The sequence below is a fragment of the Carya illinoinensis genome, chromosome 2 (assembly GCF_018687715.1).
Source record: "Carya illinoinensis cultivar Pawnee chromosome 2, C.illinoinensisPawnee_v1, whole genome shotgun sequence".
In the NCBI taxonomy this organism is placed as follows: domain Eukaryota; kingdom Viridiplantae; phylum Streptophyta; class Magnoliopsida; order Fagales; family Juglandaceae; genus Carya; species Carya illinoinensis.
In genome coordinates, this window is record NC_056753.1 from 6,671,057 (window position 1) to 6,695,094 (window position 24,038).

At 35.0% G+C, this 24,038-nt stretch overlaps 1 protein-coding gene, 1 long non-coding RNA gene and 1 pseudogene across 2 annotated transcripts; 2 read left to right on the forward strand and 1 right to left on the reverse strand.

Annotated features, from left to right (window-relative positions):
• Positions 1 to 95: 95 nt before the first annotated feature.
• On the forward strand, positions 96 to 10,380 carry LOC122299264 (annotated as a pseudogene).
• LOC122299268 lies at positions 2,254 to 5,454 on the reverse strand. Its single transcript, XR_006239642.1, has 2 exons — positions 2,971 to 5,454; positions 2,254 to 2,629 (listed from the first exon to the last, which is right to left on the reverse strand). It is a non-coding gene; the product is annotated as an uncharacterized LOC122299268 (long non-coding RNA).
• An 8,097-nt stretch (positions 10,381 to 18,477) lies between the features above and the next one.
• On the forward strand, positions 18,478 to 21,101 carry LOC122301976 (probable WRKY transcription factor 24). Its single transcript, XM_043113315.1, has 2 exons — positions 18,478 to 19,128; positions 20,722 to 21,101. The coding sequence occupies exons 1-2, from the start codon at positions 18,665 to 18,667 to the stop codon at positions 20,897 to 20,899; spliced, it is 642 nt and encodes a 213-aa protein (XP_042969249.1). The 5' UTR covers positions 18,478 to 18,664; the 3' UTR covers positions 20,900 to 21,101.
• The last annotated feature ends 2,937 nt before the right edge of the window (positions 21,102 to 24,038 follow it).

A 24,038-nucleotide genomic window follows, 5' to 3' on the forward strand; every position in this document is an offset into this window, starting at 1 on the left:
CTGAAAACTGGCTCAGATTTAAAATCCAAAATCCGGATATCCGGTCCGAAACCCGGATGAACAGCCCGGCCGGGTCACTGCTAAAACCTACACCTCCTCTTCCTCCTTGGCTATATTGTTAATAACTTTATTGAGCTGGTTTTAGGGCATTTAGGGCATTCAAACAGCTTCGATCGGGAATGCAGAGATCTTCGACGCCGTTGGCTCGGCCGCTCGTGAAAGCGCGTGGGTTCTGCATGAAACCCGAGAAAATCTTAGCTTCCGTACTATTCGAGCGCTTGCCCGTCGTTATCCCAAAGATCGACCCTGTCGTTTACGCATTTCAGGAGTTCTCGTATGTCCTTTTATTTTTTGTTATTTTCATCTCACTTTCTTAGTCTTTGAGCTAAAAGATATTCATCTTCGGACGATTTGAACCGAGCGTTTAGTGTAATGAGAAACTAAATTTCTTTTGAAGGGTAATTAATAAACTCTAATGAGAAATTTATACCACTACATTGCCATAAGTTCGGCTTGTTTTGCTTCGTTTATTCCGTTTCTGAGCTAACAAATAGAGGTTTAGGGCAGAAAAATGGGGGATAAATGCTTGAGTGTATCTGACAAATTAGATGACCAGAGACATTCTTTTAAGCACCTCTTATTGAAAAAAGTTCATGCTACGGGATAGTAGAGTGGTGGAGTTGTTGGAGGAGTGTATTGGGCGTTTTACAATGGCATGTTCTTTTAAAACTTTTTAAGACTCTGAGGGTAAGGTGCATGGGACTGGGGTTTACGCTTGGTTCCTGCCTTGGAGAGGTTTCTTGACATTAAAAGAAAAGGAAAAAAAGAAAAAAAATTGAAGACAGGCGGAATTGGGCCTTGGCGGGAGTTTATGGGCCAAATTTGGATAGGGATAGATGCTTCTTGTGGGAGGGATTGTCGGGTTTGATTATTTGTGGGATTTGCCTGGATGCATGTGTGGGGATTTCAACATAACTCGTTTCACTAGTGAGTGTTTAGGAGACACTAGTACGTCGTCGGATATGGAGGAGTTTTCAGAGTTTATTTTTGTCTTGGATCTTTTGGATCTTCCCCTTGTTGGTGGAACATTCACTTGGTCTAATAGTAGGAGCTGGTCAAGATTGGATAGATTCATTGTTTCTCCATCTTGGGCGCTTCATTTTCTTGAGTTATATCAGAAGAGAATGTTTCGGGTTTGTTCAAATCACTTTCCAATTTTGCTAGACTGCGGAGGTATACATGGGGTTTGATAGTATTTCAAGTTTGAAAATATGTGGCTTGGCGCTGATGGGTTTGTGGATAGGGTTAGGCGTTGTTGGATTTCTTCTCAGTTCATGGGTACTCCTAGCTTCATCCTTGCTAGTAAACTTAAGGCCTTGAAGAATGATTTAAAGAAGTGGAATGTTGAAGCTTTTGGGAATGTTGACATTCAGAAAAAATCTCTCTTGGAGGAGTTGCATGCTTTGGAGGTTGGAGAGGAGATTGAGGCCCTGAACGAGGAGACAATGTCGAGGAAAAACGAGGTGGTGACCGAGATTGGTCCTAAGGAGGTTAGGGGGACTTGCGGTGTAGTATTTGGAAATTTATTAGGAAGGGATGGGAGAATTTTGTTAACCATACGAACTTTGTTGTGGGTGAGGGTTCAAGGATCCGTTTTTGGTTTGATACTTGGTGTGGTGATCGGGCTCTTTTTAGTGTGTTTCCGGTTATCTTTCGCTTGGCTGCTCACCAGTATGCTTCTATTTCTGATGTGTTAGTCCATTCCAATGGATTCTTGCATCGGGATGTTGGTTTTACTAGAGCTGCTTAGGACTGGGAACTCGATGAGATGACTGATTTTTTCAGCTTCCTTTATTCCTTGCGTATTGGGGGTATTGAGAGGGATAAATTGACTTGGAAGCTTACGGGATGTAAAAAGTTCTCGGTTCGGTCTTATTACAAAAGGTGCTGACTGTCAAGCACTATTCTTCTTTTCCATGAAAGACAATTTGGAGGTCTCATGTGCCTTCCAAAGTAGCGTTCTTCATATGACTGCTTGACTTGGTAACATTTTGACTATCGATAAAGATTTGTCACAATCCCGCCCTACCATGGGCGAGTCCATGACCCCATACCCGTTCTTTCCCTATTATATCTGTATATTATTATTTTATGCTTAATTTTTTTTCTAATAAAGTAAAATAATACGTGACGAGCTCAAACGCATGATGCATGTGCTTTGAATTTCTAAGCTAATAAAAGGGGAATACCTGATAGACATCCGATTTAACATTCATTCATAAAGGACTCTTAGCGTCTATCAGTCATTCATCTAACATAGCCAATTTCAAGTAAAAAGGAACTCAGTCCCTACAGTTTATACAAAAAGGAAATTAAGTTAAAGTACGAGGAGTTACCATCACCCCATCATAGAAATTACACTATTACCATCATCCCATCATAAAATTTATATCGTACCCGAAGGTACATTGTCTAAAGGTTAATTCAAATAAACGTCCCCACATGGGCTCCTTCCTCAAAACATATAAACCATAAGCCATCATCAAAAGAACCGAACCAACAAGGGACTACTAAGCATCGGTCCCTCCCTTCTTGGTAGTGCCCAGCTCCTCAGCTTCTCCATCATTACCTGGACGTTTAAATCATAAACACAAAGTGAGTCTAATACTCAGTAAGCAGTACACAATGTTGTTAACTTACTAAGCATCTAATCTTTTCTTTTGAAAACATGCATATATAAACATTGTCTTTAATGTGCCTACCTAGTTAGGGCATTAAGAGTTGTAATACTGGGTTTGCCATTGATCAATATAATTTGTTTATTTATAAAAAAAAAAAAAGAAGAAAAGAAAGAAAACATAAATATTTGTTGATTCTGACGATACTTTCATGCATAAACAGTTTAAGAAATAAGTCATACTTTCATGCATAAATGTTTAAGCAATACTTTCATGCATAACATTTACTTACATGTTTCACTTTCTTTTGGCCGGCACACTATTACGCCCTGTGTGTTGGGGTTAGCGGTCTTTTGGACTTAGACTCCGCTTGTGGCCACAGATTAGGAATCCCTTTCAGTTAAGGGCAGCATTGGTGCACTACCAGTATTACTTATCCAACATTGCAATCTGCTCAGTCCTTTGGTTCCCTTTCATTTCATATGGCCGTTATGTATGTTCATACCTTAACCTTCATTTCATTTCTTTGCAGTCAAACGTTTTCATTATCTTTTCTTAGTTCGATGCATATGCGTTTATTTTGGAAAAAGAGCGTTTCATGTCATGTTTACGTTTAAGTAAGGCATTAGTTATTTGAGAGAGCATGTATAAAAATCTCATGACCTAAAACCTATGTGCATGCATTACCATATACACATATAGACAATTATAATTGATAGGGTGCTTAATAGGGGCTACCAAGAAAGGTTTATACTTAATATAGAGTCATTTATCCTTTCTTTAGAAGAACATTTGTAATGAGAGAGAGAGAGAGAGAGAGACATTCTTTCATGAGAAAACTTTGTGTAAGATCATGGTCATAGCTACTTACCTCAAGGTGCCTTGGTACTTCCAACGTTAATATAGGTCTTATTCCAATAAATAGTATAAGCATGTTAATACTCATACAATGTTCTTTGGGCCTCCCTTTAAACGAGAAAGCCATAATATTACAATCTAACTACAATCTAACTTTCCTCCTATGCTTAGCACTAACCCAATTAACTAGCCTCTCATCTAATCTTTACAAGAACAACATAATTAATACTAGAGCATGTTAGCTGTTCATGAAAGGGCCACTTGGGTATTTTATATGGAAAGGTAGTTGAAGACTCATGAGCTTAATAAGGTTTATTGGATTTAAGCTTACTTTGAAATCAATGGAGATAAAGGGCTCAAATCTGAAAAATTTCTAAAAAAGATGCTTGGGGTAGTTTTGACATCTTATATAGGCTATAAAATTTTAGGAACATGCCTCTTTTAAAATAGTTAATTGTGTCCCTTATTTGAAAGGGCTACCTTGCAAACAAATGGGCTTTTGGGTTGGTAGGGAAATAAATTGAGAAAGAGTAAAGCCAAGGACTACTTTAGGCATCAACATAAGGCATTTTATAAAATTTTTCTGCTTATTGGATAGCTTTAAATATCATAATATATTATGCACAAGTAATCTCCTATACTTAGGTACTGTTTGGCCATTTGAATTTTTCATCTTAAACACAAAATTCTCATCTCATCATTACAACTTTCCCAAATCTCCATACAAAATATAATAAACAATTCAACTTTTTCTTAACTTTTTCAAATCCCAAAATAATAATAATATTAAAATATAATATTTTAATATTTAATTTTAAAACTCAAAATTCTCATCTGAGAATTCTCAGTGGCTAAGCAGAACCTTAAACCAATTATGCTATAATCTAATCACACAAGCAATATTTAAATAGTTTAGACAATATATCCCATTAAAATTAGAGTAGCATAAAGTACAGCAAAATTATCCATTAAGCAACATTAAAACCTTTAAACAATCAAGCTTATGCTTTACCCATTTAATACCCCTTTTAAAAGCAAGATATAAAATTATAAAACTCAAGCAAAACCTCTAAACCGAACCTCAACACAATACACATGGTACCAACATATATATACTAAAAATACACTAATCATCACCTATGATTAAATCAAGTTTAATAGCAACATAGCATTTTCGAAACATAGGAAAATACATAGCAAAACTACTTCAACATATTTGGTTTGGGCCAAAACAGAGCACTCATATTTATATGCAACATAAGAATTTAAGTACACCAAAATATAAGCTTAAACAACTTAGTTGGCTTCCAAAATCACATTAAAATCAAAAGAGTCAAGTTAGGGTTTTTACCTCAAGCTCTTAGCTTCTTTCAAGAGGCAAGATAGAGGACCAAATAGTGGTAAACCCATGTAGATGAAGAACAAAATGATGGCACTGTGTTACTCCCAAAACCGAAACATCATAGGTAAGAAAAATGGTGAAGCTCAAAACCTACATGTAAATCATACTAGGGAATAAACCAAAAGTCTATTACTTGCAAGATTTCACCATTTGGAAGATGAAATCAAGCTTTGGTTCCAAGCTTTGAGTCAAAACCCAAAATGAGGATGGAGAGAGTGTTCTAGTACGGCTTGAAGAGGATGAGAGAAAAATGTCTTTCTTCTTCCCTTGCTCTGGAGTCACAAAGCTTGAAGAAGACGAGAGAAGCTTGTTTTCTTGAAGAGGAGGAGAGGAGAAGAAGAGAAAAAGACTTGTTCCTTTTTGTGTTGAAGAAGCCAACGGTTTTGAGGAGAAAATAAGGATTAAGTTGCTTTAGTCAAAGCTTATCTCATAAGCTAGAAAGTGGCCGATGGTTTCAACAAAAAGTAAAAACTTAGTTGCTTTTAGTCAAAGCTTGTTTCATAAGTTTGGAAAGTGACCAACAGATTCAAGGGACTTAGGGGATTTGCTTTTGTCTTTTCCCCCTTTTTGTTACCTTAGTCATAGACTTGGAGGAAGGGGCAAGGGCTTTTTGGTCTTTGTCCTCTCCTTCCATTACAAGGAAGCAAATGGATGGTGGAGATCAACCACCTCAAAAATACTTTTCACCTACCAATCCAATGGTAGAGAATAATTGAGTCATTTCTTAAATAATGAAAATTAGAGGGATTAAGAGAAAAATATTACAAGGTCTTAAAATCATGCCCTTAATTTATTTTAATAACCTACATAAAAATAAAAATACACCTATCTTAAAATAAAATAATAAAATAATAAAAATATTTATCTTAAAATATTTAACTTAAAACAATTAATAAAAAAAATGAAATGACGTAAGGACCTACGTAGTAAGACTTGGGTATTATGTAAGAGTCTTATTACGTAGGTTCTTACGTCATGTCATTTTATTCTTTAAATTAAGTATTTTTAAGATAAAGATTTTTATTATTTTATTATGTTATTATTTTATTTTAAAATGGGTGTTTTTATTTTTTATTTTTTATTTTTATGTGGGTTATTAAAATAAACTAAGTGTATGATTTTAAGATCTCACAATATATTTTTTTCTTAAGCCCTTTATCTTTAATTATTTAAGAAATAACTCAAGTATTCTCCACCCTTGGATGAGTAGGTAAAGGAAAAATCTCCCTACATTTAATCTTTAATTTTCCCTAGCTTATGAGGTAAGTTTTGACTAAAGAAACTTAAGTCCTTATTTCTCTTCAAAACAGTCAAATTCTTCAACACAAAAAATAAATAAATAAAAGAACAAGTCCTCTTCCTTCTTCTCCAAGCTGATGTCCTCCATCTCTCCATTTCTTTTCTCTTCTTCTTCCTTTCATCTTCAAGCTCAAGAGATCAAGAAATTTTCCTTCTCATCTCCAAGCCGAGCGACCCACAAGGAAGAGAGGAACGGTTTCCTTCTTCCCCAAGCTGTGTGATACCCACTCTCTATACCCATTTTCGGTTTGCTTCCAAGCTTGAGTTTAGATCCTTGTTTTCATCTTTCCAAATGGAAAACTTTGAAGGTTAGACCCTCTTGATTCACTTTTCATTATGATTTTCTTATGGGTTTTGATTTTTATCACTAGACTCACCTATGATGTTTCGGTTTTTAGGGTTTAAAATCAGTACCATCGCGCTCTTCATCTATACGGCCATACTCCTAATGTTCCCTCCATTTTACCTCTTGAAAGAGGTTAAGAGATTAAGGTAAAAACCCTAACTTGACCCATTTGGTTTTGGTTTTGATTTTTGGAGGCCAAATAAGTTGTTTTAGCTTGTATTTTAAGTATAGTTATTGTCTATGTTATAAACAAATATGTATGCTCTGTTTTTGGCCCAAACTGAGTGTGTTGAAGCCTATCTTGCTATGTATTTTCCTATCATCCGAAAATGATATTTTTTGCTATTTAACTTGGTTAGTTGTAAGTGATGCTTGTTGATCTTTTGATATATATATATACACGTTGATGCCATGTGTTTTGCATGAGGTCGGGTTGGTGACTCGTTTTTAGGATGCTAGAGGGTCGGTTTAAAGGTTTGACTTGGTTCCTTGTAATTTTACAGCTTGCTTGAAAAAGGGTATTAAATGAGTAAATTATGATCTTGGGTGTTTAAAGTTTTCAAGTTCACTTAATGGACTTAACGTAGCTGTTTTTATGTTATGTTTATCTCAATAACCATGTTCCTTTGCAAAAAAATCTACTTTAATATTGGTGTCACTAGATTGTAAAGTGGGTTGGTGTTATGAGGAGGTGCTTAAAGTTGCAAAAGTACTATGGTGTGTAAGCTGTCCAATAAGCAGAAAATTTTATAAAATGCCCTATGTTGATGCCTAAAGCAGTCCCTGGCTTTGCTCTTTCTCAATTTATTTCCCTACCAACCCAAAAGCCCATTTATTTGCAAGGTAGCCCTTTCTAATAAGGGACATAATTAACTATTTTAAAAGAGGCACGTTCTTAAAATTTTATAACCTATCCGAGATGTCAAAACTACCCCAAGCATCTTTTTTAGAAATTTTTCAGATTTGAGCCCTTTATCTCCATTGATTTCAAAGTAAGCTTAAATCCAATAAACCTTGTTAAGCCCATGAGTCTTCAACTACCTTTCCATATAAAATACCCAAGTGGCCCTTTCATGGACAGATAACATGCTTTAGTATTAATTATGTTGTTCTTGTAAAGGTTAGATGAGATGCTAGTTAATTGGGTTAGTGCTAAGCATAGGAGGAACGTTAGATTGTAATATTATGGCTGTCTCGTTTAAAGGGAGGCCCAAAGAACATTATTATGGAGTGGTGCTTCATGTGTAAGCAACATGGAGAATCTGTGGATCATTTACTTTTGCTTGTGTGGTGGCAAAGGCATTGTGGGATGGTGTGTTCGGTAGAGTTGGGCTGGTTTGGGTTATGCCAATGAAAGTAGTGGATTTGCTTTTGTGCTGGATGGGGCTTTGTAGCTCTAAACAAGGGGCTGCAGTGTGGAAGATGGTTCCTTTGTGTCTCATGTGGTGTATTTGGTGAGAAAGGAACGAGTGATACTTTAATAATAAGGAGCGCTCTTTGGAGGAAATCTGGAAATTCTTTGTATTTTCTTTACTGCGATGGTTTTCTGCTTTAGGTCTTGATGGAGCTTCTGCTCATATTTTTCTATCTTCTCTCCCTCTCTTAGAATGCATTTAGGTGCTTCTTTTGTATACTTCTTGTGTACACGGGCTTCGCATATTACATTCGCTGAATAAATCTTCTTTTACTTATGAAAAAAAAAAAAAAAAAATCATGCTACGGTAGCTTATATTGGGATTTGCTTTTGCTTCTCTTGAGTTTAGGTTTCGGTGGCGACAGCAATATCGACGCAGATATCCAGATGAACTATTAGATAAGTCTAATTCTAGGTAAGATATCCAGAGATAGTGATTTATTAAGTTGTTTTTGGTTTCACATATTTTTCATGGTTTTTCATTTGTTTTTCCAATAGGGAAAGCATTAATATCTTGTGTTAAGTGGAAAGTATGAATTAAGTACATTTTTTACTTGCTTTGTTAACATTAGAAAGCATGTGAGTGTGGCTCAAAATATTTAGCCTGTTACTTTGTCTTGGTAAGAACTCATCTAAGATTTTTTAGTAAGTCGTAATTATACCTGGACTCTCTGTACATCACCCCATCCCTCCACTCTTCTTTCTCACCCAAACACATATGGATGTGGAAAGGATTTCTTTCTTTAACAACTTTATGCGTGACAATGAATCCATGATCAGGGGAAGAGACGACTATCAAATGGATTATGAACCAGCTCCACGGATCACGGAAGCTGATAAAACGAATGATAGAAAGTATGACGCAGATTTCTCTGTATTTTTTCATTCCATTTTTTCTGAGTAGAATAGAAAAAGAATTTATTGCAGTTGAAACAATTGATCTGCTCTGAAGTTTTATGACTCTTTATATTCACTTTTAAGATAACATGGTTTTTTTCCTCCCGTTTTTTCTTGGAAGTTACTGGATATATGGTTGAATCTTGTCTGCTAATATCTAGTAGTTTTCAGTTTTCAGAAGTGATTGTGGTTAATATTTTGTATGATTCGAATTGGCCTTTTATTCTACCTCACTCCCTTTCTTTTAGGTTAATACTGGATAAATCTGTTTATTAGTATGATTGTACTTGAGGGTATATAAACTTATGGAATTTCCTGTTAGAAGTACTATTGATCTAGGGAGGATGACATAAAGGTATAAGATAGATCTCTGAAATTCGACAATACTTGGGCATTGTCCAATTCCCCCTCCCCCTACTACTACTGAAGGAATTTCTAAAGGCCATTTATATTGCTAAATTATCTAGTAGTGAAATTCAATGTGGCTAATGCAAACTTCTTCGAGAAACGTAATTAACTCTTTTTGTGCTTTAGGTCATTACAAAGAGCACTTGACAAAAGACTTTTATCTCCTTCTCTATGGCAAAGCAGTTGGAGCTCCTAGTGGGAAGCCTGTCTGGCATTTTCCTGAAAAAGTTCACGACTCTGAGAAAACATTACGCAAGGTGAGTTGAGATTTTTTTGACCGCTCCTTCTTCTTCTTACCGTGTTAACTCTTGGAGTTTTGCAGTGTGCAGAGTCTGCATTAGCATCTGTAATTGGAGACCTTTCCCGCACATATTTTGTTGGAAATGCTCCAATGGGTCATATGGTTATCCAGCCAACAGAGCATGAGTCTGACGCTTCATCTTACAAGGTACATTAAACTGATAATTAGTTTTGGTTTGCTCTGTCGTCTCCCAATGATGGCATAAATTGGCAAGTCACGTGGATTACTGAATAATAGTAATGGCGACATCGGTTTAGATCTTAAGCCCTCGCATTTTCCCTTTGTCAGCGATTCTTCTTCAAGTCCCAAGTGGTTCCAGCAAACAAGTTCGACATTGGGGACTCAGAGGATTTTGTTTGGGTGACCAAGGATGAACTGTTGGAGTATTTTCCCGAGCAAGCTGAATTCCTCAACAAGATGATTATCGGCTGATGCAACAATATTGTTTAATTTTCCAATCCACACATAGGCTGTCTTTAGACAATATTGATGGTGAATATGAATATGTTTTAACATTAAAATTCTTTTTTGCAATACAGGCTCACATAGGATTAGGCTGCAGGATGCAGTTTGAGATTTGCTAACCCAACAAATGGGTTCGGCAATTAATATCTTGGATCCTTTATTGATTCAAGTTGGACGCAGGAACACTATTGTAATAAAGGGAAATCCTCACCGGTTTTGGTCTTGCTTAAGAAAAATTATGGTTTCAAATTGATGGGGAGACACCCTATACAATGTTAACATGACAGGATAATTTTGATTGGCATTGCAAAAGATCAGGGTTTAATTTTAAACTTATCTTATAAATCAAATTCCACAGTTTCACCATGTAAAAATGCTTCTTTCCCAGACTTGTAAGTAAGACTTTTATTGAAGAGTTATACTAAACAACCGTTCACTGTTTACTTAACTTCTGTACTCTAGTTTACATGGCTTATTTATTTATTTATTATTATTATTATTATTTTTAAAACGTTTGTATTTTGGTCCAGAAGCATCATTTCAATTACCCCTCCCTCCCCCTGCCTTCTTCACTTCTGACGTAAGAAATCTTACCTCGTGTTCTCTCCTCCACGCTCTCCCCTCGTGTCCTTCGTCGGCCTGACCCTCTCCCCCCCTTGTGTGGCTGCATCACTCCGCCCTGTGTGGCTTCATCACTTCGCTCTGTGTGGCTTTCACTCTGAAACTGTCTGGCTTCCTCTCTGGGTGCAGCATTTCCGTACGACATTTCCAGCTTCCCCTTTTCAGCATGATTTTTGTCCTCCAGTGGTATTGTAGCTTCCCATACCTACCTTCTGTCATCTTGCAAGGGTAAAAAGTTAATGGCTAGGGTTTTTATTTTTCTCTTTTGGTTTCATCTTTCCATTTCTAGCATTACTCATATTTGTGTATTTTTTGCGTTTGTGGATCTGCGATTTTATGTTTGTTTGATCTGTGTTTGTGGTGTTTTTAGGTTGTTGATGTTGTATTTATGCCACCGATTTTGTGGTTGTTTATAACATATGAAATGAGTGAAATCTATTGTCTGGGACTGGCTGTAAGGGGAAAACACAGAGAGGCTTGATATACAACATGGTATACGGTTCATGTTGAAAGCTTAAGGAAAGAACACACACACAGACTGTTTGAAAAAAGACGCCATAGACGATAGAGACAATCAAGTTTGTCATCTAGACATTTCCATTCATTAAAATTTACTACTTTTGAAGTATTTGAAATTTGACACTATCATTGTCTATTAAAAATTTTTCAAACTTGATGGTATTGATCTCCTCAATTGATACAACATTCTTAGAACTCCTAAAACTGAAAGCCTTGGTGTCTTCACCAACAATTTAATAGACACGATGCTACTGTTGAGACAACCTTACTTTTTTACTTCTCTGATTTTTTTCCTCTATTTTTTCTGGAGTAATGAGTTTGTCCCTAAAGGCAGCATTCAGATCAGTGCCATCCTTTTTATTTTTCCTCGGCTAAATCGGTGACATCCACTTCATGAGGTTTGGTCCCAATTGATCACATGCTACTCTTCGAGTTTACTTCAATCTAACTTTGTCTATTCTTTTGTTTTATATATATATATATATTTGAAACACTTGACTACTATGCACCCAATATTTCTGACGTTATAAGATCATTTGAAACACTTGATTGCTATGCACCCAATATTTCATGACCAACATAGCTTTACTTAAGGCAACAAGATCATGCTAGTTATCTTTTTTGTTGGCCTACAAAACATGAAAGGTGTTCCCCACTATTACAGAAAAGGCAACAAATGGATGTGATAAAGATGGTCATGATTGTGTTTTACTTGTGAAATTGAGACTACTTTGAAAATAGTACTATTGGCAGCTGGTATTGACAAGTTTGCAAGTAAAAAATAAAAATCATCAAGGACATCTCTGCACCTGCAAGCCTGCAATGTTAGGGGCATTAATTTGTCGGTAAAAGAAATGAGAGAAACACTACCCCCCTTGAAAGCATTGACAAGAAATGCACTTGTGTCCTGTTTAAGATGAGGGGGATTATTTGTAGGCATGTATTTAAAGTATGTCAGATGAATACATTCATGTTTTGCCAGAAAAATATGTATTGGATGGATGGAGGAAAGATACAATGAGAAGATATGACCTTGTTGGGTCAATGCGGATGCACGTCGGTATGACCTTGTTGTTAAAAGATGTATAAGATTTGCGACATGTGTATCTCAAAATGATGAGCATGTGAAAGCATTCTTTCATTTTTTGGATGAGTTTGAGCAAAAGTTGGTAGGAGTAAAGCCTGAGTCCTGTTCAACAAATGTGAAAGAGAATGTGGATGCCGACAAGGGTAAGAAAATATTAAGTCCGCACGTTGTTCGGGGGAAAGGGAGGCCACCAACGCGAAGAAAGGTCTCAATGGTCGAGAAGACTGCAGGGAAGAGAAAGAAGAAACATGTATTACATTTTGGTTCGTCAGTTCTGAGGTTATTGAATTGCATACATATGAGTTCTTAATAGATGTTATTTGCTAATTTCCAATTTAGATAAAGAGGAAAATATTTGACGACGAATCACAAAATGTCGACCATCCGGTGTCAGAAGTTGGTGCTACTGTTGATGAGGTTGTTATCCCAACCCAGTGTAGTAATCTAATGCATGTAACTCCTCTAGCCAATGATTAGGTGTGAGGTTATTTCCACCTTGTCGCATTTATATATTTTCCAGTAATTTTCCATTTTTAATGTATATTATAGTAATTTACAAATTTTGCATATGTTTACGCTACACCAAGCTTGCCCCATGAAACTTAGCATTGGATAGTGTATGTGTATTTTGGATATCTCAGCATTTTGTGAACTGTGGTGGAAGATAGACATTGGGCATTTGTCATTGTCAACTATGGTAAGCGGGAGAAACGCCGAGAATGTTGTATTTGTTTTTTAATTTTCTACAATACACTGATATTACATAGTTCAGATTGTTAATGTCTATTTTAATTCCTCAAATAGTGTATATATATAATCCAAGTTATCTCTAGCACATCCAGAAACTTCCTTGGTGTTGGTAACCAGAATATAATGGAATTTTTTTTCAGAAATCTTATATATGAGTTAATGTAAATTTTGGAGAAATATGCTGACATATGAACTTCATTTCTTTAATACGTGCAAAAAATGGGTTTGTAGAACATGCTCGTTGGCAACCAAAATCCAGAAAAGGCAAAGCAACAAATTAGAGTACATGTGAATTTAAGTGGTGTAGAACATGCTTGTATAAGGAGCGGCATATGAGTAATATAACTCTTTCTTTTATGATAGTAGTGTAGTAATTTCACATCCGAAGCACTCTAGCCCCCACTGAATAGACAGACGACATTAAACAAAAATGGCATAGACTGTCAAAGTGAATATGCTTTTACAAGAGAAATGCATAAATAGGCTTTTCTACTAAAAACACTCAAAAGCAGTCCTTACAAAAGCCAAATGATATTCACAACCAAAATCTTGGCAAGGCGGTAAAATAGTCCAAAAATCTTGCCAACCTTACTTCCAGAAATACAAAATTAATATCCACAATCCGGTGTCATAATTATACATGTTAGGATAAAATAAAGTTATTTACATCTAAAACTAACATGATACATCTACATTTATAAGATAAAGTTATTTACATCTAAAACTAACATGATACATCTACATTTAGAACCAACCTATTATAAGAGAGACAATCCAAAGTACACACAACAAAATGCGACCAATCCTATTCTCTACTATCCTCTTCCCAATTTGCCCTCTTGCTTGTTAAGCATATGCTCTCTCTCTACTAGTTTGTCCTTTTCTTTTTGAGTTTCATATTCACTCAACAATAAAGCATCCTCCCTCTTCCGAAGTTCATTCTCTCTTATCTTGTTTACATTCTCACGTACTACTAATTGAAATATATCTTCCCAAATGAAGAATTAACATCTTGGTTCTCCCTGTGGACAAATCAAGAATTTCAAACTCCGTTACAGGTCATTTTTGTACATGCATTCAAAAGCAATCCAAAAAAGGGGGAGGTTAATTACCGTGTAATAATTTGGACAAGCATAAAATTTCATTCCAGGATTTTTTGTGGGTGTGGGAGATCTTTAATGGAGATTTCAAAACACACCAACAATTCAGTGACTCAATTTCAAGATTATTAACTACAGAAGATGATGATTGACTTGTTGCCATAGTTGATCTACATGATGATTGACAAATGATCCCCGGAAAATATTAAGCAATATCGAATGCAATGACTACTTTAAGTGCAAAATTGAATTATTAAGTGCACGATTCATTTCCAGAATTATTACAAGGTAGGGGCAGAATATAAAATAGAATATAAAACATCATTTAAACCATGAAACAAGTAAATAACAATTTGCAGACTGACTAGGGGTATGTGAAGAAAAAATCTTGGTGCATCTATTGTTCGCATAAGTTTGACATTATTTTTTTTTTAAAAAAAAGTAAAAATCTATCCAATCTCCCGATTCCTATTAAAAGTAGTTGTAGATGCATGTTAAAATGCTAAGAAGCAAAAGCAGTTAAAATGCTACCAACAAGTTAATTGTATTGCATTCTGGGAATCAAAGCATGACTTATCATAAATAAGTATTGAGTCTACGATACTTCCATTCCTACTTTAGCATACCAAAAAAAATAATTATGTTATATAGAATTGAATGGCAACAGCATCATATAAAATTCAGATAAAATATAGATGATGTTTCCTATTTTAGCAATAGAAATATAAAGCAATACAGAATGGGGTAGCAGTGTAATATTTTATTGTTTTAGGGGACATGAAGAAAAAGATAAACACTCAACCACCAAAATTAACCAAAACAAAGCACAAAAAGTTCATGGTAGGCTCTCCGACTGGATAAGGAATTTTGATCCACCTGAGATGACAACAAGAGAAAAATAATTAAATAAATATATATGAAAACGATTGTAATGTGGGGAACCCCATCTCAGCCATTGGGAGCAAAAGAAAAACGCACATTTTAACCGAATTCCATATAACTGGACAGAATCGCACAGTTTATTATAGACAGGATATGATGTCAAGCTGGGATTAAATCATGACAGCTTGTATTCCCATTTCCAATTCAGGTCAAATGCAGTAGAAAGGTAGACATTTAAAACGAATTATTAAACTCTTATTACCCAATCTAAACCTACTATGGTTTTGCCCCTAGTGTCATTGTTATAGAAGTGTGAGACCTCTACAATTCATTGGGAGAGTGGTACTTGATCAAGGTAATTTTTAACCCAGCTAGACGAAATGGATTGTGCATACAGTTTCGAATTCTAAATTTCACATATAGTACCACTTGTGTGTGATAAGAAGCTGCCGAATTACAATAATTGCCAAAAGGATACAAGTTAATAGTTATGAGTTGAAAAGATAATAAGCCTTTTTAAGTGTACGGTACAACAATTCTGGATTAATTGGAGTTTCTACTGACACAAAATCTACAGAAGTTGCGTGATTTCTAGAAAAACATGTAGTGTCTTGTTGGTTTCATTTGTGTAAAACATTTGATAATTGGTTAGTGAGGTAGGTAAGTTTTCCATTTCTAGAGTCAAGATGTTATCAAGTAGTATCATGCTCCATATTAGAATGATTGAAATATGAACCTAATACAGTTTTTTCAATAGTAAAAAAATAAAAATTGTAGTTTTGACTGAAGCCGAATCATTTCATCACATATCATGTAAGCATCAAGTCCTAGAAAAATTTCATAAACTTTTATGATTCTATTATTACATGATGAGGATAATCAAGCTTATAAAAAAAATGGCAATAATTTTAAATCCAACTCGATGCCATGCAAAGTAATTGATCTATTACCAGCTCAAGTCATAGCTATTCTTGTGCTTAATTAATGACAAATCATATTTTGAAAAGATAGCAAGAAATGGGTTAAACAAACAATTGGAAAGAGATTCTCAAAAGCATTCCCAAGTTAAGATAATTAGTGTACTCTGAACAATATGATTTGTCTCAATTAGGATACCACACAATACAAGTACATTACAATTCAAATAAAGTTTATGACTTTCCATAAGCATAGCAGTTCCCTTTTTTTTTTTAGGTCCCTTTTCCCCCATAATCTTATATATGTACAAAGTGAAGACAATGTTTTCGGTTGAAGCCACCGAATTGAACTCATATTAACACAATACCCAAGAAACATAAAAATTACAGGAAAATAAATCAACATGAATTTCAATACCAAAATGAATTTCCAAAAAAAAAAAAACACAAAATGGGAAAAAAAAAATTAAAACATTTTTTCCCTTCATCAAGTCAACCTCGAACTACAAAAGCAAACAAAATCGCAAGCATAGCCATTTCAATGATTCAAACCAGACAATTTTTACATAAGATATGGGATCCTATGTCAACGTACGGTGGAGACATTTAAAACAAATTGAAAAAAAAAAAACGTACCTTCAAGACTAACTCGGTCCAGCGGCTTAGGGCTGAAAGAGATAAGGGGTGAGAGAGAGTGAAGGGGTGAGAGAGAAGAGAAGGTGAGAGATCTGGTTCGATTTAGTGGTTAAAGATGGAGATGAGTTTTTCTAGGGTTCGGGACTGCGTCTGGGTGAGAGAGAAGAAGAAGGAGAGTCAAGTGAGAGGGAGGAGTTGAAAAAAGGAGAGGACAGACGGGGAAGAAGGAGGGCGTTGTGAGAGGGAGGAGGGAGGAGGTCTGAGGGAGAAGAGTGTCGACTGTGAAGAGGGAGAATGAAGCTCGATTCAGAAGGGGTGCGATTTGAAATTAGTTAAACCGTGATATGGCTTTGGACCGCGTTCACCACGTCAGGAGTGCGGCATGCGTTTGCAAAACCAAAGGTTGGATAGATTTATTTTTTATTGAAACATGTGGTTTCATCATGGCGCTTGTCTATTAGCCTCTTGGTCTATCAACAATTCCTATTAGGAAAATGATTTGTACAGTGGGGCGGGGAAGAGTACTGCTATTTTAAGCTTTATATACTATGCATTATTTACATGTCATAATTTGATTTATAAAATAAATTTAAAAAGTGAAATCTTATAAATAAAATCTTATTGAGAAAATCATTTTTTTTGTATTTTTAAAATTTTACAAAAAAAAAAATACTTTTCTTCAAAATTCTAAAATAATTCCCTTATTATCCATTTGAAAATAGTTTCTAAATTGAGAAAAATGTTAAAAATATGCACATTTAGGTTTTTGTTACCATCTAAATGCAACAAAAATTCAGAATTTTTCTTAAAATTTTAAAATCTTGGTTCTAAAACTTTTTGAAAAGTCAAAACGTATATCTTAAAAACTCAGAGTATAGCCTTTTGATTCTTCTTGGACTGGTACCTTTTAAGATTTTTCTTTGTTATTATATTTTATCTTTACTATGCATGATATTATTTTTCTTAAACTTCTTAATTTAAAAGTCTTTCTTTGTAGAAATATGTGTTAACTATATAGTTTTTTTTGTTCAAGAAGGAAAGCTCCTCTATATTTGGTTATTATAAATGAGTGCTAGCTATCTATCCCTATAATCAATAAATATATTAATAGAATTTTGTATCTGGAATCATTTTATAATACATTTACATTAAATATTATATATATAGTATAAAATATAGTTATGAAAAATATATAAGAATTTGAAAAGTTGCTTAAATGCTAACTCTCTCCCAAAAGAAAATTCTAGAATCCATCGGCCTGATTATACCTGACTTTTGTTTGATAAATAAAAGGACAATGATTAATAAGATTTCACTTGTTGCATGATCATGTCAACAAATGGCCGATGCACGTGGTTTGAAAAAAAAATAGAGAGAAAAAGACCGGAGAAATTAAGGTACTTTAGATGGTCTGAGGAGGTCGAAAGGTAGTCGATCTTCAAACAGAGGAAAACATCCAATACTACAACTACCTAATCAAGCAAACTTGTGTGCCTTTATGAACATAATCGTGCGTACTCCTATACATTATTCCACAATTAGCATATTAATTAGACTTTAGACATTTATGAATATAAAAAGTGTCCTAAATACATAGCTTAATGTCATCATGTACGTTCTCCTAATTCATCTTATCATCTTATCCACACACACACACACACAGAGAAGGAAAGGAAAAGAAGGAGGGGGGGGGGGGGGGGGGGGGGGGGGGGGGGAGTGAAATGCATGGCATCGGTGATAACGATATGCATGAAAGGGCACGTCTCCAACTTTCACTTGTAGGCGTAGGGGCAGGTGAACTGAAGTAGTTGAAATGTTGTTGGGTTAACCTCGATTAATTGAAGATATAGCTAGCTAGCTGCTGGTCGCTAGAAATCATCAATTATACACACCGAGATCGATCAGAACCCTCCAGCTTCCAACGTTAAACGTACGACTCTCTCTCTCTCTCTCTCTGTGACCTTGTGGGGCAGTCCAACTCCCTTCTCACCATCCAATATCTATAATTTCTCTTTATAAATTACTTCCTTTCTCCAACCTTTCCATTGCCACCATCGCCATATTCTCTATCTGAAACTTCATCAATGGAAGGCCAAGATCAACCATCATCCCCTCCACGACCAACGCCAGTACTGTTTCCAACCCAAAGTCATCCGTTCCTCTTCAGTACTACACCCTCACCCATCCCTTCCTCTTTCTCATCCTCATTAATGCACCCTCCTTTAGACCCTCATCATGACCAAGTTCTGGATCCAGAAATACTTGACTGGGTCAGCCAGCAGCTTCTCTCTGGAGTTGATCAAGATCAAGCTGGGTTCACTGAAAATATCAAGCCAATGAGGGAAAGTGCTTCCTCAATAATGGCTGCAAAAGGGGCTGTGGAAGAAAAGGGTGATTACAAGGATAAGAGAAAAGTTGGTAGGATGAAAAAAACTGCAACACGACCTAAGTTCGCGTTTCAGACTCGGAGTACGGAAGATATTCTCGATGATGGGTACCGGTGGAGAAAATATGGACAGAAAGCTGTGAAGAATAGCATTTATCCCAGGTCTGCTAATTAAAGATCATTCTCATACTTTTTTTTACGTTGCATGCATGCATGCAATATGCATGGCTGAATTATTAATAAAATCTATATATAACTACCGCTTCTAATTAACTTTGTTAATTTTTCATGTTTCTTTGTATTATCACATTCTATATATATAATCAATATCAAACAAATAACATATATGAAAATTAATATCTACAAAAAATTAGATTACATATTAACGAAAAAGGTTAATATAATTTTGAAATATTAACTAATCATATGTTCATATCAATAACACCCTTACAATAATGAAGATAAAAAACTAAACATTTATAGAATTTGAAAACAGAAGTTCAGTATCATCTCATCTTTGATATTGAAAATTGGATTTATTCGGACTATATAGGTTGATTGTAGATTTCGTGGTCTGACCCAAAATCGATTTTTTTTTTAATTTTATCTTATCGATTCAACTCATTTTAATTCGAACTCTATTATATTAAATTCAAATATGTTTATTTTGATTCGCATCTTGCTCACATTCGGTTTGTAGGTCGTATCATATATTACTACTCTTAGTATGTACTAGGATTTTCCTCTCCATATTTTGCTATATCTTATGCACATGCTCTTTGATTCTAGACATGATCATGGTATGGGAAAACCATCAAGTAAATTTTTTTCTTATGACTGTTGAGCATTGGACAATCGTGCTAGCCGAAGCCTTTCATTGGAGATGAGATATATGATCTTTGCTTCCCTCTGTATCCCACCCCCCTTCCCCTCAACTTAATTGAAATGATAGGAGCTTTGGAAGAAGCAATGTCTCAAGTAGTCATTCTTCATCTCCTTTGGGTTTGTTGAGTTAGGGATCATTTCATTCCTCTTCTGCTTGAGAGGTCGGGATTTTTTGAGTTCATGGAGAGAGAGAGAGAGAGAGAGAGAGAGAGAGAGAGAGAGAGAGAGAGAGAGAGAGAGAGAGAGAGAGATCTTTTGCTGCAAGTATGTGCAACTATTTTATAGGGCTTTGAGTGGATCGTACATAATTTATTACTAATTATATGAATTTTTCAAGTAGTTTTTCAAGTAGCATTAGATGAATATGATACAACCCCAAATATTTTATTATCATAAGAATAAGATCTACTTAGTTTTGGTTTTAACTTATTTATTATATAAGGACTAGCTAGTTTTCCTAATTAATTCCTTGTATCTTAAGATTGTTAGAATTAATCTTATACATGCATGTTTAACATTACCTTATTATGTTGTATGTTGAACTATATATATACACTATATATATATATGGTCTGATCAATGCAACTCAATATACTAAAGTGACAAATTAATAAAATGATATAAGAGATTGTTTATATAATAATGTGGCAAATCAGCTATATATATAATTATGTCATTGAACTTTTCTACTGAAGAGTGAAGACTAAGTATAACTAGACATTACACGGCGAGTCTTGAACCAATTAATGTCGAGTTACGGCTTACATATATGAAATTAATGTTGCATGGTGTTTTTTGTTTTAATACATGTGCTAGCCAATTTTGAAGAAAATACATCTGACTTTTAATTTGCTGCTAACCTTGAACAAGGAGCTATTATCGATGCACACACCATACATGCAATGTGAAGAAACAAGTCCAAAGGCTATGCAAGGACACGAGCATTGTCGTGACAACGTATGAGGGCATTCACAATCATCCCTGTGTGAAGCTGATGGAAACCCTAACTCCTCTTTTGAAGCAAATACAGTTCCTCTCTAGGTTTTAAGCTGATGATGACTACAATATAACAATGCAACATGTAGAATTATGATCATCTTTATTCTCAGCATTTCCTAGTTATAACCCAAAACGTTACACATGCATTCTAATTCTATCAGTAGCTAGTACTTCAGTTTGTATAAGAATTTCGTTTTATATATGATCATCATGAAGCAAATATATGTATGTGAAAGGTTTAGTGAGAAAAATGTTTTGGCCAAGTACTTAGCCAAAACGCGTATGTACATATATATATATATATATATATATATATATATATATATTGATCATGTCACTTAAAAAATAGTTTACGTACAAAGATCAAGTGATTAATTATGATTAGATGCATGATAATTATAAAAAAAGAATGATAATTACAAGATAACTACCACAATATAGAGTAAATATTATAAGCTAACAACAACACACAAATTAAAGGATTAGTACTGCTATCTTGAACAAGCTGTTGTCCCATAAAAAAATGTACACATTATCTCTTATAACAACTGGATATATGTTATCGCGATCATCTACAAATCACGTGTGACTTTATGATCTTGAACAACAAGTACTTGAGCTTTAGCTTTTCCCGTTCTTGAAAAATTAGCATGGCTAGCATTGTCGAAAGCGATATGATCTTGATCGATCATGAGTAAAACTCTTCGCAAGGTGACTGGGGAAGGGCACACTAAAAGCTTGGATCTTGATTCTTAGCAGTGAAACGCAAGTGAAAGATAGGCCCTAGTAAAAGTGTCAGCAACCTTATATGGTTGAAATGAATTTGATAAAAACAATGTCAAGTTTGTGATCGAACCGGACATGATTGATATAACTGTTAAATGTTGGTATAGGTATGATTATTCCTACAAAAATAATGAGAAAGCTGAAAGTATGTAAGAGGTTTAAGCTCTTACATCTATCGATCACAATTTCCAAGCCTTAGGAATCAGACACTGATCAATGTTATAAATAGTACTGACATTGGGGCCAATGCTCCATGATTCTCCAACCATACAGTACCGATAATCATGACCATGCTTGTTATGGTTGTTGATGGATCACAGCTGCCCCATTTCTCACATCTGTCATACTGCCATAAAAACATCTCATGGCAAGTTAAATCTTAATAATTATTTGGTTCACTACAACAGAAACGTTATTTTGGGACGAAAAATTTCATCCCAAATTGTAACTTTTTTGTCCCAAAAAATATTTTGGGATGAAAAAGATATTGTCCCAAGGTCGTCCCAACATCACTGTCCCAGAAGGTATTTTGGGACGAAAATCACCATTTCGTCCCAGAAAATATATTTAGGGACGATTTTGAAATTGACCGTTCGATACTGTTCGAACGGGCTAGTTATTTGTCACGGTTCAATTTCATTCCTGAATGACATTCGAATGGCAATACATTGTGTGTTCGAACGAAATTACATTGGTTGGACAGTTATGAAAACACGTTCAAACGATCCCAAATTTTTTTAACGTTCGAACGGTACAAATAGATTTACGTTCGAAAGTTAAAAGAAGAGATCGAACGGTAAATGGATCGAACGGTGTTGAGTTATGTTCGAACGGTACGTTAATGAATTGCGTTTGAATATTTTTTGACCAATCTGGTTTCGTTCGAACGGCTATGTCAATAATGTTCGAACGTTACATGGTCATTCGAACGAAAACTATTTTATTAAAATTCAGTAATAATAAAAAACTAATTTGATATTCATAAGATTTGAAAAACATACATTAGAAACAATTTAATACTCACGAAAGTTTTATAATAAGTGCGAACTAATAAATAACCACAAGACTGACATTGTTCATACATAATTAGATAATGTCATAATTTATACGTAAAAAACAATCAGTTTCTTGGAGGCCTGTACTGTTGCAAAGTTACTGCATTTGGAGTTGCATTTCTCTCCTGAACTGTTCTTGTTGTTCTTCTTGTTGTCTGAGGCGCGCCTCCATCTCTCCTTATTTTGCCAATTAAGCCTCTAACTCATGCTGCCTCGCAACCAATTCTTCGATTTTGTGATTCGAATTCTCTTGCGCTATAGAGGCCGCAGAAGTAGACCCGAAAGAAGAGGAAGAGGGGGAAGGTTTGACACAGTGATCCAAACCCCTCAAATATCCTGAACGTTGACCCAGAATTTGTGTGAAAATCTCAACTTCATTTGTTGAGGAGTTTTGATCTGACGCAGATTCAGCACGTATTACAACCATTTTATCCTACACATAAGATAAATAATTAATATCATTATAAATATTCTAATATATTTATTTAGAACAATTTATAATACTTACATAATTCTCATGGGTATCAGGATGACTCCACTCTCCATTACGATTAGTATGTGATGCAGCATATAATTTTGTCAGATCATAATTGGCATCTGAATCTTACTATAATAAATATTTGTTAAGATATAAAGTCATTAGGATTCATATATTCAGTTAACTATATACAAATAAAAAAAATAGCAATAGCAATTTCTTAGAGAGGCGGTGGAAAGATCTTGAGCCTGCATGACGAGTAATCTTCAGTTTCGATCTATTTGTTTTGTTTATAGAACTTTGCTCCTAAATAGGAATTAAAAATATTAGAAAGTGAAATTAAAAATAGGATGACTAAAATAATTAATATAATTATACCTTATATGATGGATCATCAAACATGTCACAAAGTTTTTCCCAATCAGAAGGTTTGACATCTTGAAAAGGATGTTGGCGTGCATCTTCCATATTCTCGAATTTATTATAGTGCTCATGACACCTCGCCTTATATTTGCGGAATGCATTACTCATAAGCTCTTCCACAATCTTACGCTCCTCTTTCTGACCAAAATTTAATTCGAAATCATCCTGTAAAAAAAAATTTAGACAAACATATTATCATTTATAATATTCTAACTCTAAGTAAAATAAAAAAATTTACCAACTTACTATCTGTTTTTAACATTACCAAACAACGCTTCTTGATAAGCTCTTTAACATCTTGAGGAACTTTCTTCCATGAACTTGTTGCCAAAGGTGCATAAGTTCGTGTAAGAGCACCCACATGCGATGTAAGCCAAGCTACTGGTTGTCCTTCGCCTCCGGTATGTTCGTCAAGAATGTTAACCTTGATTTTACCCACCTTACGA

Bases quoted from the DNA above. Each gene is read 5' to 3' on its own strand.
- LOC122301976 (XM_043113315.1), top strand. From the start codon at position 18,665: ATGGAAGGCCAAGATCAACCATCATCCCCTCCACGACCAACGCCAGTA. The intron at 19,129-20,721 runs GTCTGCTAATTA...ACCTTGAACAAG, and splicing joins AAGAATAGCATTTATCCCAG to GAGCTATTATCGATGCACAC.